We start from the raw sequence: 11,899 nt of genomic DNA, 5'->3' as shown, positions 1-11,899 counted from the left end.
GATGATGGTATGGGGCTGTTTTCCAGGGTTTGGGCTAGGCTCCTTACCTCCAGTGAAGGCAAGTTTTAATGCTTTAGCGTACCAAGGCATTTTGGACAATGCTATGCTTCCAACTCTGTGGCAACAGTTTGAGGAAGGGCCTTATCTGTTTCAACATGACTGTGCCCAAGGGCCCATTTAAAAACGTACCTTTAAAAGAAAGGATTATTATACATTAATAGTAAAAGAGCTGATTTTATCATAACCTCTGGCATATTATGACAAAATCACTTTTTCAGGCTTTTCTAACAAAAATACAGTATATGCTAGTTGGATCATTTGATCTTTTATTCCAAAAACATGCACAATCCTTGTCTACTGTATTGAATGATGTAGTGACTTGCTTCTGGCAACATGGCGGCGACATCGGTGTCCGGCCAGCCAGCCAATCTCCTGTCACATATTATGTCTGTGCAAAGTGATACTTGAATTTGGATCATAAATCGATTTATTAAAATCAGTGTTAAGTAATCGCTGTGCTTGTTAGTCTGAAAACTCACAGATTATTTTGTCTACTTGTCTTTCCTTATTTGGCGGACCTGCCAAATCAATATGGCGGCAGTGCACGAAGAAAACAACGAAGAAGACATTCAGTTCAAGTGACTTCCGGTATTAGAAGACGAGATATGGCAGCGCTCGTCTGACTTCCGATGTGTAGTGGAGGTCCTCGGCTGCATCCATGTCCCTGTCAATTAATGAGATAGGGGAGAGTGGGGTGATTTGTGCCAATGGGGCAGTAGTGCCGCCCCTTGTTTATAGAAAACCATAGATGAAATTGGTCATGTGACCACATATTTTTGAAGAGCCATGCATTTTACTCATCCTGTACAAAAGAAAGACACATGGCATGAGAGGAAAGCACATTTTAGCTCATAAATCTGTTTTTTGCCTTTCAAAGTAAAATTTCTATGATCCCCCAAACAATTAGACCCTCACACCCAGAAACACAAATCCCAGACCAACAGACCTAGACCCTAACCCACACACCCTCTCACCCAGACCGACACATCCAGCCCCACACCGACACACCCACCCTAACATATCGACACAACCACACACCAAGCCCCAGAGCCCAACAAAGAAGGGTCAAGAAAAGCTGGAGAAGTGAGGAGATGGGCATGCCTCATCAGTGTTTGATTTATGTGCCATTTGCTTAATTTAGCTAACACTGATTTCAGTTTTGAGTTTAAGAGCAGTTTTATTCAGTTTTTAAGTGGCCTAAGCCACAATGAGATGTTCAGAAACTGGCCTAACACTTTATTCGTATATGTTACATAATTAACAGACAGCATTCTGTGTATGTCAACAGGCATCTATTGCCAAAGCCTTGTTGCCTGAAATGATTCACAAATATCATATAATGTGTATTTAGGTTTTTTTTCTTTTCCCAAAAACTAGAAAATATGATTGATGCCATTAGTTTAATAGGGTGACAATATCTAAATAAACCTTAAATGAGTAATTTTGTATTGAATTTGTCTTGCTTTTATATAGCATTACAGTTTATGAGGTTAAAATGTTATGTTTTACTTCAATAATCCTCAGTAATAACTGGCACAATTTACCCCAACGTATTCCCCCCAAAGGCACAGCTTACCCCGCACCGGGGGCAAGTTGTGCCACGAGACCACTTTCTTTCCGAAAGCTATATTTCTTAAACAGTTTATTTCAGATCCAAAGTTATTGTTCCCAGGGATGCACCACATCCTGGAATATGTGTACATTGCTTAACAAATTTATTAGACCACCTGTCATATTTGTCTCAGAGACCATCCAGCATCATGAAGTGCTTTAATGCGGACCCTTTCATTTTCAGTGAGCTCTCCACGTTTTACCATTTTGAACAGGAATGAGGAATTTCAAACTGAATTCACCCAAATTTGAGCCGGCTCACTGGGCTTCTCTGAGAAATCAGAAATTAATCAAGCACAACATTCAAGCACTAAAACTCACTTTTCTGTTCAGGAATGCAAGTAAATAACTGTAATTTGACACATTAATCAAGAAATAATAATGTGCTTTACTATTTTTCCGTTTTTTTGTGAATCAGTACATTTGAAAATTCATTGATAACAGTAATAATTATATTTTAGCATTAAAATTATCATTTTGGTTAAAGAGCTTCTACATATTGGTGTATTAACCATTGCAGAAACATCAAAAATGATTTTGGTAATACCAGTGCTGTTAATTTAGGGCAGCTGTAGCATAAACCTTACTTTGGTTAGGGTTAGGGTGGTCTAATAAATTTGTTAAGCACTGTACTTAAGTTGGAGACATTATGGCCTCACTTTAAAGTCACTTTGAGTAAAAACTGGCACAACTCACCCCACTCTCCCCTATAGAGTCAAAATTAGGAGATAAAAAGTCAAAATCATTAGATAAAAAGTCGAAATTATTAGATTGAAATTATGAGATAAACGTCATAATAATGACTTATAGTTTCGACTTTTTATCTCATGGCTTTTTTATCTTATACTTAAGGCTTTTCATCTCATAATTTTGACTTTATTATCTGATAATTTTGACTTTTTATCTCATAATTTCATCTTTTTTTTTAAAAATAATTTCGACTTTTTATGTTATAATTATGACTTTTTAGCTCATATTTTGCACTTTTTATCCCATAATTATGACTTAGGGTTTATGTTTTTTCAAGAATTGCCTCACTTTTAAAAAACCGTGTCGGTCCCTTTAAGAACAGTCGCTTGACTGTGACGTAACACGGAAGTGCATCAGTCCATCAGCGTTGTTGTGTTTACAAGTGCTCCTAGTATGCGTACCGCGTGCAAGTGCAGCGAGTTAATGGGTGGAAATATTTCATTTGCGATTATAATTCCTGCAAAATAAAGCCATATTGATCCCATTTGAATAATTAAAGGCGAGTTACGGTCTTTGTTTCGGCAGGTAACGTACGAAGTGGAGGTAGGGTTTATGTTTGTATAATATTATTGTAAACAGACTGGTTATTTAGACTGTATTGTTTTGATAAGTTAAAATAAAGTGGTAATATCATTCCACCCCTCAGAACTTTAGTTTTAAACCATGCTTTGACTGCCTTTAACATGCGCTTATGTCTGTTTCAGAAACACTGTTTTGTGAAAGCGGTGCAGTGGATGACCATGAAGCAGGATAATGATGCTGCAGACGTCCCTAAATGCTTCATATCAGATCATGAAGGTTTTCAGGGGAGCATCAAAAACTTAATCAAAGACTTTGTGGTGACTGAGATCGACATTAACGGACTGTATGTAAACACAGAAGCACCTTCAGAGAGAGCAGCCTGTGCCTGCTCTGATAAATACAATGAAACCAGTCCAGAAACCAGTGACTACAAACATCAGTCACTCTCACAGGACGGTGGTGATGCAGCTGACTGTAGTGCAGATGCCAGTATTCCCAGCCCATGCAGCTTTGATTTAAGTGTGATTTTGGGTCAAGCGGTAAGTGAAGAACTGGAGCAGTTTGTGCTGACACTCAAAAATGAAAATACAGCCAAACAGGATTTTTCCCTAGGCTCTTTCTCTGACAAACACCACAGAGCCAACGTCCACCGTGCCGTCAGACACCGCTTCCCTTTCCTCATGACCGTCACCATCCAGCCTGAGATCAGGGTGAGGGAGGACCCAGACTACAGGGAGCTCTCCCAGCTAGTGACTGAAGATGAAGCAGAGGACTTCTTTAGGTTCATAGACGCCAAGGTGAGGGGCTCGTCATATACCTTTGGACCTGATGACAATAAGGAGCACAGGACGGCCGTACACCACTTCCTGAGCAGAAGGTTTGGGAAACTGGTGGAGACGAAAAGCTTCAACGACCACGGGACGACAGCGATCACAGTCAGGCTGAGAGAACAGGGGAGGCCGAAGAAGAGGACAAATGAGGAGCGAAAAGAAGAGGAGATTTACACTGGTAAGGGGTGGATATATGTTTATTAAAGCTTCCGTGAGGTTTTTGGTTTGTGTTGATTCTGTCACCCCCCTGTGGACAGAGTGGTACCTTTTGTCCCTTTGCTGATTTTGTCCTGAAAATGTATAAATAGTGGTTTAAATCAGTGGATCTCAGCTGGTTTACTGGGACACAAAAGAGGGTCGCAATGCTGTTTACAGAGGGTTACAAATATGTGTCAGGAAAAAGTTTATGATGTATAAAAACCCTTAGCTGACTTACAGATCATCCATATTTTTTAATTTAAGAAAAAGTTGTTTTTAAAATAAAGATCTCCAGTTGTTTATGTCCTCGCCTGGATTGCAAAGCTGGTTTTCCCAAGGTAATTAGGAAATTCCTTGAGAAATGGACAAATTTCCATGCTGTCTTGGGGAAAAATGAGCTCAAATTAACTATATGCACACATGCCTTTCTATAATGATGTGCTCTTAAAACCCTTCTTTTTGTCCCATCTCTTTTGATCCATGTAGACTTCCAACTGTAAAAAATTTAATCAAACATATTTAAGAGGTTGAACATTGTGAGTCCCAGTTTCCCACAGAGAGGTGGTGAGGGGTCCTCCTGCCTCACGAGTTTAGAAACACTGGTTTAAACAGATTCTTTTGGCCATGTTGTTTGCTGGCAGCTGTTTAAAGCTTCAAAATAACAATACAGAAATTATACATTTTTCTCCTGATGGTCTAGTTTGCTTTTGTAGCTCATTAGCAGACATCAGTATTAATATCTCATTTATAATACTGACTAAAAACTCCTTTAACTGGATAGCCTAAAGAAAATCCAAAAAGTCCAAGTTGTTCTTATACTGGTTTAAAATATCAAGAATACCATCATGTAACACTGACATAATGATAAAATATTCGTATTCCAGCGATCACAACCTCGATATTTTCATTGTTTTTCAGGAAAATGACAATAACTATACATTTTTAGAGCTATTGTCTATTGATTTATTCAGCTTTCATAAATAGATTGATAGTTACTTTATTAAAAATTAAAGAAAAGATGAAATTCATGTCTATGAAAGTGACAAGTCACAAAATTGTCCTTTTCACCAACGTTCCTCTGTCTGTTTCAGTATTAATTTCACCAACTAAAAATATGAGTGAAATGTTTTGAGGACTAAACCAAGACCAGTGTTAATTTTGACAGCACTTTTTAATTTAGTTTTAGTCTTTTGCCCAAAATATCTTTTAGTTTTAGGCATAATTTAGTCATCTAAATTGTTTTAGTTTTAGTCTAGTTTTAGCTGACGAAACTTACCAACATTTTAGTTGACAAAATTCACAGTAAATTTAGTCGACTGATTGGATCTCTCACCGACTTACCCCGCCACCACGCAGCAAAAGCAGTTGTGATTGGATCTCCACTGTATTTCATCCCACCTTTCCATACAGCCAAAGTAGCTGTGATTGGATATATGCCCAACTTGCCCCTACTTTCTACATGACAAAAATAGGTCTGATTGGATAAAGTCTCTGTCAAACATTTTCGTCTCGTTTTTATTTGTTGACTAAAGTGTCAGTTAATTTCATTTTAGTTTTTGTCCATGTGCACTTGTTTTTATTAGTTACTGTCTTGTTTTTGTCAGGGGGCAAAAAGGCTATTAACGAAAACTATAATGAAAATAATTAGTCAACAAAATTAACACTGACCAAGACCAGCAAAAAAACGATCTTTGAAACGAAAATCTCAGGCAAAAAGGAGGTTTATTTTTCACCAAGAAGATTAGAATTAGACTGCAATATTAGTGCCAGACTGTTGGACATTCAATTTCTTGACATTTCTCCAGTGTATAAAAAATACATCAGATTTTTCCACTTTATTTTTTGAATCCAAGTACTGAAAGAGTGTTTTACCGCAATGCTTATTTTACAGTTTGGCTGATTTGATTAGATCAAAAAAGAAAAAAGATATAGGCTAGAACTAAAAGACTTTTTACAGACTAAAACTGGACTGGAATGCTTTCAAAATTTTGCTGACTAAATCTGTTCCAGACTGAAAATATAAAGGTAAACAAATGACCAATGTATGACTAAACATGCAGAACATACTAAGACTAAGACTGCATCTAAAGCAGCTGACAAAATAGCACTGGTCTCTTTGTTTGAACTCTTTAGGATTTTAATTAGCATTTATTGGATGCACATCAGTAGGTAAATAAAAACAATCTGAAAAAGTGCATGAATTTGATTTAAGCAGATATCAGCTTAAAGAGTTGACTGTTGGTTTTGGCAGATGTAACATTTCTGCTGATATTTACAGGCAGTATACTGGATGTAAATATTGATCGTATGTACTGGATAAGTTTGTTGAGTTTTAGGCAGGACCAACAGACCTAAGTCAGCTGAAGTCTTTTTCATCCTCTTGCCTTAAAAATAATTAATAATTTCCTATGAGCCCTCTTTACTTTTATCATAGAGGAGCCCAAGACTCACAAACAAAAGCTGATACATGGATTTTAAAAATCATCATCATTTAATAGTTTAATAATTGTTCAAACTGATGTAAAATAGCCCCACAATAAGGTTTTCTTACCCAGAGACCTTTGCATGAACTATTCATAAGTGTTTTATCATGATTTTAATTAGTATAAGGGAATATCTAATCATGGCAGACAGAGACTCGGTCTGTTTATTTCTCTTATTCGAGGTATACAGGAAAATATCAGATATCTATTAAGTCATATTTACAGTTTCAATCACAATTTTCTTTGTTTTGTTGGTGTTTGTCTTTTCCTCCAGCATTCACTCTGTGTAAGGAGAACTTGGAGACTCTTGAGGCCATCAGCTACATGGCTGCAGCTCTCGGCGTCCTGCCGTCAGATTTCACCTATGCTGGAATTAAAGACAAGAGAGCGGTCACGTACCAGTCCATGGTGGTCAAGAAGGTCTCGCCTCAACGGTACTTCCAGGTTTCTCTCGTGAGGAGAAGGGGAATTTCATCCCTTCCTTGTTAAATGGCAGAAAACTCCATACATTAATAGTGCAAGAGGTAGATTTTTGGTGGGATAGCATTTATTTTTAGGTCCTTTTCCTTAATAGATATGGCCTTTTAAATGTTGGAAAGAGGACTTGGTTATTTGGTTATTTTAGAATAGACTATTCTAAGTGCTAGTAAGCATTGTAGGGATACAGTGGCATGCATTCAAAGCTTTGCTGATGTAGTGGTATATGGGTGTTAGCACTGAAATTTGACCTAGCAATGGTGAGCAGGCTTATGATACAACAGTAGGGAAATATTTATAGTTTTCATGGGATGAGTTGCTTAGTGAGAAGATTGAACACTACCATGGAGCTTTAAAGGAGCTGAACACCCTTTTAGTTCTGATCCTAAAATCGCCCCTGCTCTTGCATCTGTGAACGCTTTTTTCATTCAAAAATCATGAGACAAACTTGTAATGTGTATTTATTTGGTGTATTCCTCACTAGGTTGAAAGAGAGGTCTGCAGAGTTTGAGAGGAGAGGCATGCGCCTGTCTCAGATCACATCCGTCAGCGAGCCTCTCAGACTCGGGCGGCTGCAGGGGAATCATTTTGACCTGGTGGTCCGAGACCTCAAACCACATGAGCACAGTGACATGCACTCCTCTGGTGTAAACACTCAAACTCGCCTGACAGAGCTTGTAAAAGAAGCAGTGGAGAATGTCAAGGTAACTGTAAACAGTCGTTTACATTCATTTTCTAATGCACCACTTTTCTCCGTTGCTTAAATATTAAACAGTTGTCCCTATTTAGATACACAGAAGTATGTTTTTTGCGCGACAATGTTTTAATGCTTACATAAAAATATTCTAAAAGGTTTCACTGACGTAACTGAAACTAATTTAACATTTAAGCATTGTTACAGCCTATTGGCCTAAAGTATATGACCAAAATATTAACTTCTGCAAGCAATGCCATAAATATGATAAGCCAAAAATTTCATGATATATAAGCTAAATTTAGACTTTAAAGAAAATGGATATTTTGTTTCAGGAAAGAACATTATTAGATTAAATGATGGATGGTTCTTGTTTCTGCATCACTCCTGCTGCTCAGAAGTGAAACACAATTCACAAAAAGTGTTGGGACATTGTGAAAACTGAATTTGATGTCTGCAACATGTTCCAAAAAGTTAGTACAGGGGCAAGAAGAGACCAAGAAAGTGAGGGTATGTTAAAAAAACACTGAGAATATTCCACAGGTAAGTAGGTTTATTGGTAACAGGTGATGGTACCATGATAAAAGGAACACTCCCGAAGGTTTATGGTGCGAAGCTCTACACATTGTAAGACTGCATGGGCAAGTGGTCCAAAAGTTTATAAACGTTCCCCAATGTGCAACTGTAAGGAATTTTGAGATTTCACCATCTACAGTCCATAATATCAGCAAAAGGCTCAGACTCTGGAGAAGTTTCTGCACATAAGGGGTGATGTATATTACACTGTGGGCCAAGCAATAGCCATATATCAACAAAATACAGAGACACTGCCGACTTCTCTCTCGGCTTATCTGAGATGGAATGACCTAGAGTGGAAATGCTTCCAACTGTTTTTGGAAATAATTGCCATTGAGTCCTAGATTGTTGTCATTGCAAAGCTCAAAAGCTAACATCTGTTTGAGGGTTTGCTCATTTCACTGGTCACTTGCAAGTCTGTGAAGTTTTTGAGTCCTGGTTTTGGAGCAACAAATACCCCCATCCAGATAATGTCTTTTTCAGGGACGTCCCTGCAGCAAGACAATGCCAAACCACACTTTGCACCAGTTACAACAGCATGGCTTCACAGTTAAACAGAGATGGCCTGCATGAAGTCCAGACCTGCCACCCACTGAAAATGTACCATGCATTATAAAACACAAAATATGCCAATGGATGCTTGGCACTGTTGTGCAACTTCAGATATACATCAAGCCAGAATAGGAAAGAATTCTACTTTCAGCACTTCAGCAATTAGCATCTTCAGTTCCCAGACACTTATAGAATGAAAAGCTGATGTAAGACAGTGGTAAGCATGTCCCTGTCCCAATATTTTTAGAAAGCATTGTAGGCATCAAACCCAGAATCTGTATATTTCAAAGGAATACAAATATATGTACTTGAAATACATTAGTCATCAAACCTCTACCTTTGTTGGTTCCTGCAGGTTAGAGGTTTTGTCAACTACTATGGTCCACAGAGGTTTGGGACGGTGCAGAGCGTTCAGTCTGACCGGGTCGGGCTGGCTTTACTCAAAGACGATATGGTAAGTGTTTTTATGTGCATGATTAGACCACACAGTATGGTGTTATTAACACAGTTAATGTTATAATGTGTTTTGTTTGCTGCACAGGTCGGCGCTGTGCGTCTCTTCTTCACTCCAGAGGAGGAGGGAGATGATCCTCAGAGTCACGCCAAGAGACACTTCCTACAAACAGGTGCAGCACTGACTGTTTTGTTGCTTCTTTTTTCAGAAAATTGAAAATTTAAGCTGCACTCAAGGAACTTCATACCACAGATTTAGAAGGAACTATAAGTCATTGTCTTTCTTTTTTAACTTGTACATCTTAAATTCTCTCAGAAACACTTTTGTATTATCTATTTTGTCTTGGTGTCCTTTAGACTAGAAATTTATATTGCTCTAATGTGTTACTTTATCTTTGGAGGGCTGAATCTCGCATCTGCATGACAAATTTAACAGTTCAGGTACTGATTGTGAAAGCCTGAACTGTGAAATTGATTGTTGTTCTACTCTACAACAGATAACGCTAAGGAGTGTCTGTCCTTGATGCCCTTGTCGAAGGCCAGGGAGCGACTCATGCTCCGCGCCTTAAACCGTTACGGTACAGGTCCAGACGGTTGTGCCCAGGCCTGGCTCAGTCTGCCACACAGCACAAGAGTCTTCTACCCACATGCGTACTGCAGCAGGTCAGCTATATTAAAAAAAAACAAAAAACAAAACATTCTGATTCAGCATCCTCTTACTGCTGGCAATTAAGCAAATGAAGGCTAAGGTTGCTCTATTATATCAAATGATTCAGTTTGTTTGTTAAAGATATGTTTTGCCATCTTTTTGTGTCTTGAAGAGTGTGGAACGAGGCGGTGGCACACAGACTGACCACTCTGGGTCACAGAGTCAGGAGAGGAGATCTGGTCTGGGAGCAAGAAGAACGAAAAAAGCCAGAGGACACAGGAGAAACCAGTTCACCTCAGGTGAGTGAGGCCAGAAAACAAAGAAGGAAGACAACTGTTGAAACTTTCATTTTTGGTTTATTTTAATTGGTTCCTTTTACCAGGATGAATAAGGAACCATGGGAAACCTACTGGAAGAGCAAGCTGTTATAAGTATAAAAAAAAAAGGATGCCTTAAAAATTGTCTGATGCAAAACACATTTTACAGTAGTTTGCAACTTAGCTGCATTTGTAAAATGGTTTCTGGGGTTGTAATACATCATTGCAAAGGACTGGATCTCAGTTTACCAGTTGATCTTCGTTCCAACCCTCACCTGTGTTCATGAGCTTTGGGTAATGATCAAAAGAATGAGATCTCCGGTTCAAGTGATCAAAATGAGATTCCTCAGGAGGGTGTCTGGGCTCAGCCTTAGAGATAGGGTGAGGATCTCGGGCATCGGGATGGAGCTCGAAGTAGAGCCGCTGCTGCTTTGCTTTGAAAGGAGCCAGTTGAGGTGTTTGGGCATCTGATTAGGATGCCTCCCTGTGGAGGTCTCCCAAAAGCATTTAATAGGAAGGAGACCTTGGGGCAGACCCAGAATTCTCTGGAGGGATTATATATTTCACCTGGCCTGGGAGCACATCGGAATCCCCCTGGAAGAGTTGGAAAATGTCACTAAGGAGAGGGATGTCTGGGCTGACTTGCTTAGCCTGCAGCAACTGTGACCCGGCCCCTAATAAGGGGAGGGAAATGGATGGAGTTTAGAATTTAAAAGCCTTAATATTGAAGTATTCACCATAAAAAATGACAAAGTAGAGCTAAAATATGTGGGTTAACCCAGTCTGCTTTTCCTAAGCACATTTTCAAACTGTTATTTTTGTTTTCCAGATCCATGTTGTGACACATCAAGAAGAGCAGGATGGAGTGTACACACTAGGACAAGTAGGTCTTATATGGAAAAGCTTTGAAACACTTTAAACTCTGCTGGTTTTATAATTTTTCATTGTGTTTTTCCCACCAGGTGCTCCTTCCAATGCCAGGTAACACCATCAAGTATCCAGAAAACTCCATGGGGACCTGGTACCAGGAGAGACTGGCCAGAGACGGACTCACTGACTGTCGCTTCAGAGTCAGCGGTCTCAAGCTAAACCTGCCTGGATGCTACCGCCCCCTGCTGGCGACTCCACGCAACCTCCGCTACCAGTTAAATGGACCAGACTGCAAAGAGGAAGGAGAAGCTTCAGGCAGCAGTAGGAGGGATGGGGAGCTGAATGGCGCCATAGTTGAAAGAAATGAGGAATCACTCACACTGACCTTAAAATTTGACCTGGACTCGTCATGTTATGCAACTATCTGCCTCAGAGAGATCATGAAGTGTGATCCCTAAAGGTCAGCGGACATTTCACTGAATTATTTTGTGTGGAAAAGACTCCTTTTGTAATCTATGTCCATGATGTATTACCAGTAGGTCTGTTTTTTTTAAGTATGATAAATAAGGATAATTTACAAGTAATAAATGTGAAAAAAATCTGATTGTAAAACAGTCTAAATAACATTTTTGTTATGATTGATTAAAATGATTCCATCCAACAGTATTCTGCTTTTCATGATACATAAAAGTGGAAAGGGGGACAAGCTAGCAGGATACGTCAGACTACCCTAAGCAATGATTTTTTGAACCAGTTTGAGACCTGTGAACCAGAATAGAAACCAAGCCCAGACACTGCCAACACGCCTGGTCTGAAATGGGCTTCAGTTAGAAAGTGAATAAATTAATTCTTATATC

General features: G+C 39.0%; 1 protein-coding gene across 2 annotated transcripts; it reads left to right on the top strand.

Moving 5' to 3' along the window:
* Positions 1-2,791: 2,791 nt before the first annotated feature.
* pus7l (pseudouridine synthase 7 like) lies at positions 2,792-11,693 on the top strand. 2 transcript variants are annotated; one of them, XM_041780426.1, is made up of 10 exons: positions 2,792-2,946; positions 3,126-3,951; positions 6,729-6,888; positions 7,416-7,635; positions 9,109-9,207; positions 9,295-9,379; positions 9,704-9,869; positions 10,028-10,154; positions 11,002-11,055; positions 11,135-11,693. In XM_041780426.1, the coding sequence occupies exons 2-10, from the start codon at positions 3,156-3,158 to the stop codon at positions 11,498-11,500; spliced, it is 2,073 nt and encodes a 690-aa protein (XP_041636360.1). In that variant the 5' UTR covers positions 2,792-2,946; positions 3,126-3,155; the 3' UTR covers positions 11,501-11,693. The 2 variants fall into 2 exon arrangements, with proteins under 2 accessions (XP_041636360.1, XP_041636359.1); XM_041780425.1 differs by having other exon boundaries at positions 2,792-2,964.
* The last annotated feature ends 206 nt before the right edge of the window (positions 11,694-11,899 follow it).

This window comes from Cheilinus undulatus, linkage group 23 (genome assembly GCF_018320785.1).
Source record: "Cheilinus undulatus linkage group 23, ASM1832078v1, whole genome shotgun sequence".
Classification (NCBI taxonomy): domain Eukaryota; kingdom Metazoa; phylum Chordata; class Actinopteri; order Labriformes; family Labridae; genus Cheilinus; species Cheilinus undulatus.
The sequence above is the reverse complement of the archived record's forward strand: the minus strand, read 5'-3'. Positions and strand labels throughout refer to the sequence as shown.

What these genes read in the sequence shown, in the direction of transcription:
- pus7l (XM_041780426.1), top strand. Translation starts at nt 3,156, where the DNA reads ATGACCATGAAGCAGGATAATGATGCTGCAGACGTCCCTAAATGCTTC. An exon ending in GAGACACTTCCTACAAACAG is followed by an intron (nt 9,380 to 9,703) that starts GTGCAGCACTGA and finishes ACTCTACAACAG; the next exon opens with ATAACGCTAAGGAGTGTCTG. An exon ending in GAGTGTACACACTAGGACAA is followed by an intron (nt 11,056 to 11,134) that starts GTAGGTCTTATA and finishes TTTTCCCACCAG; the next exon opens with GTGCTCCTTCCAATGCCAGG.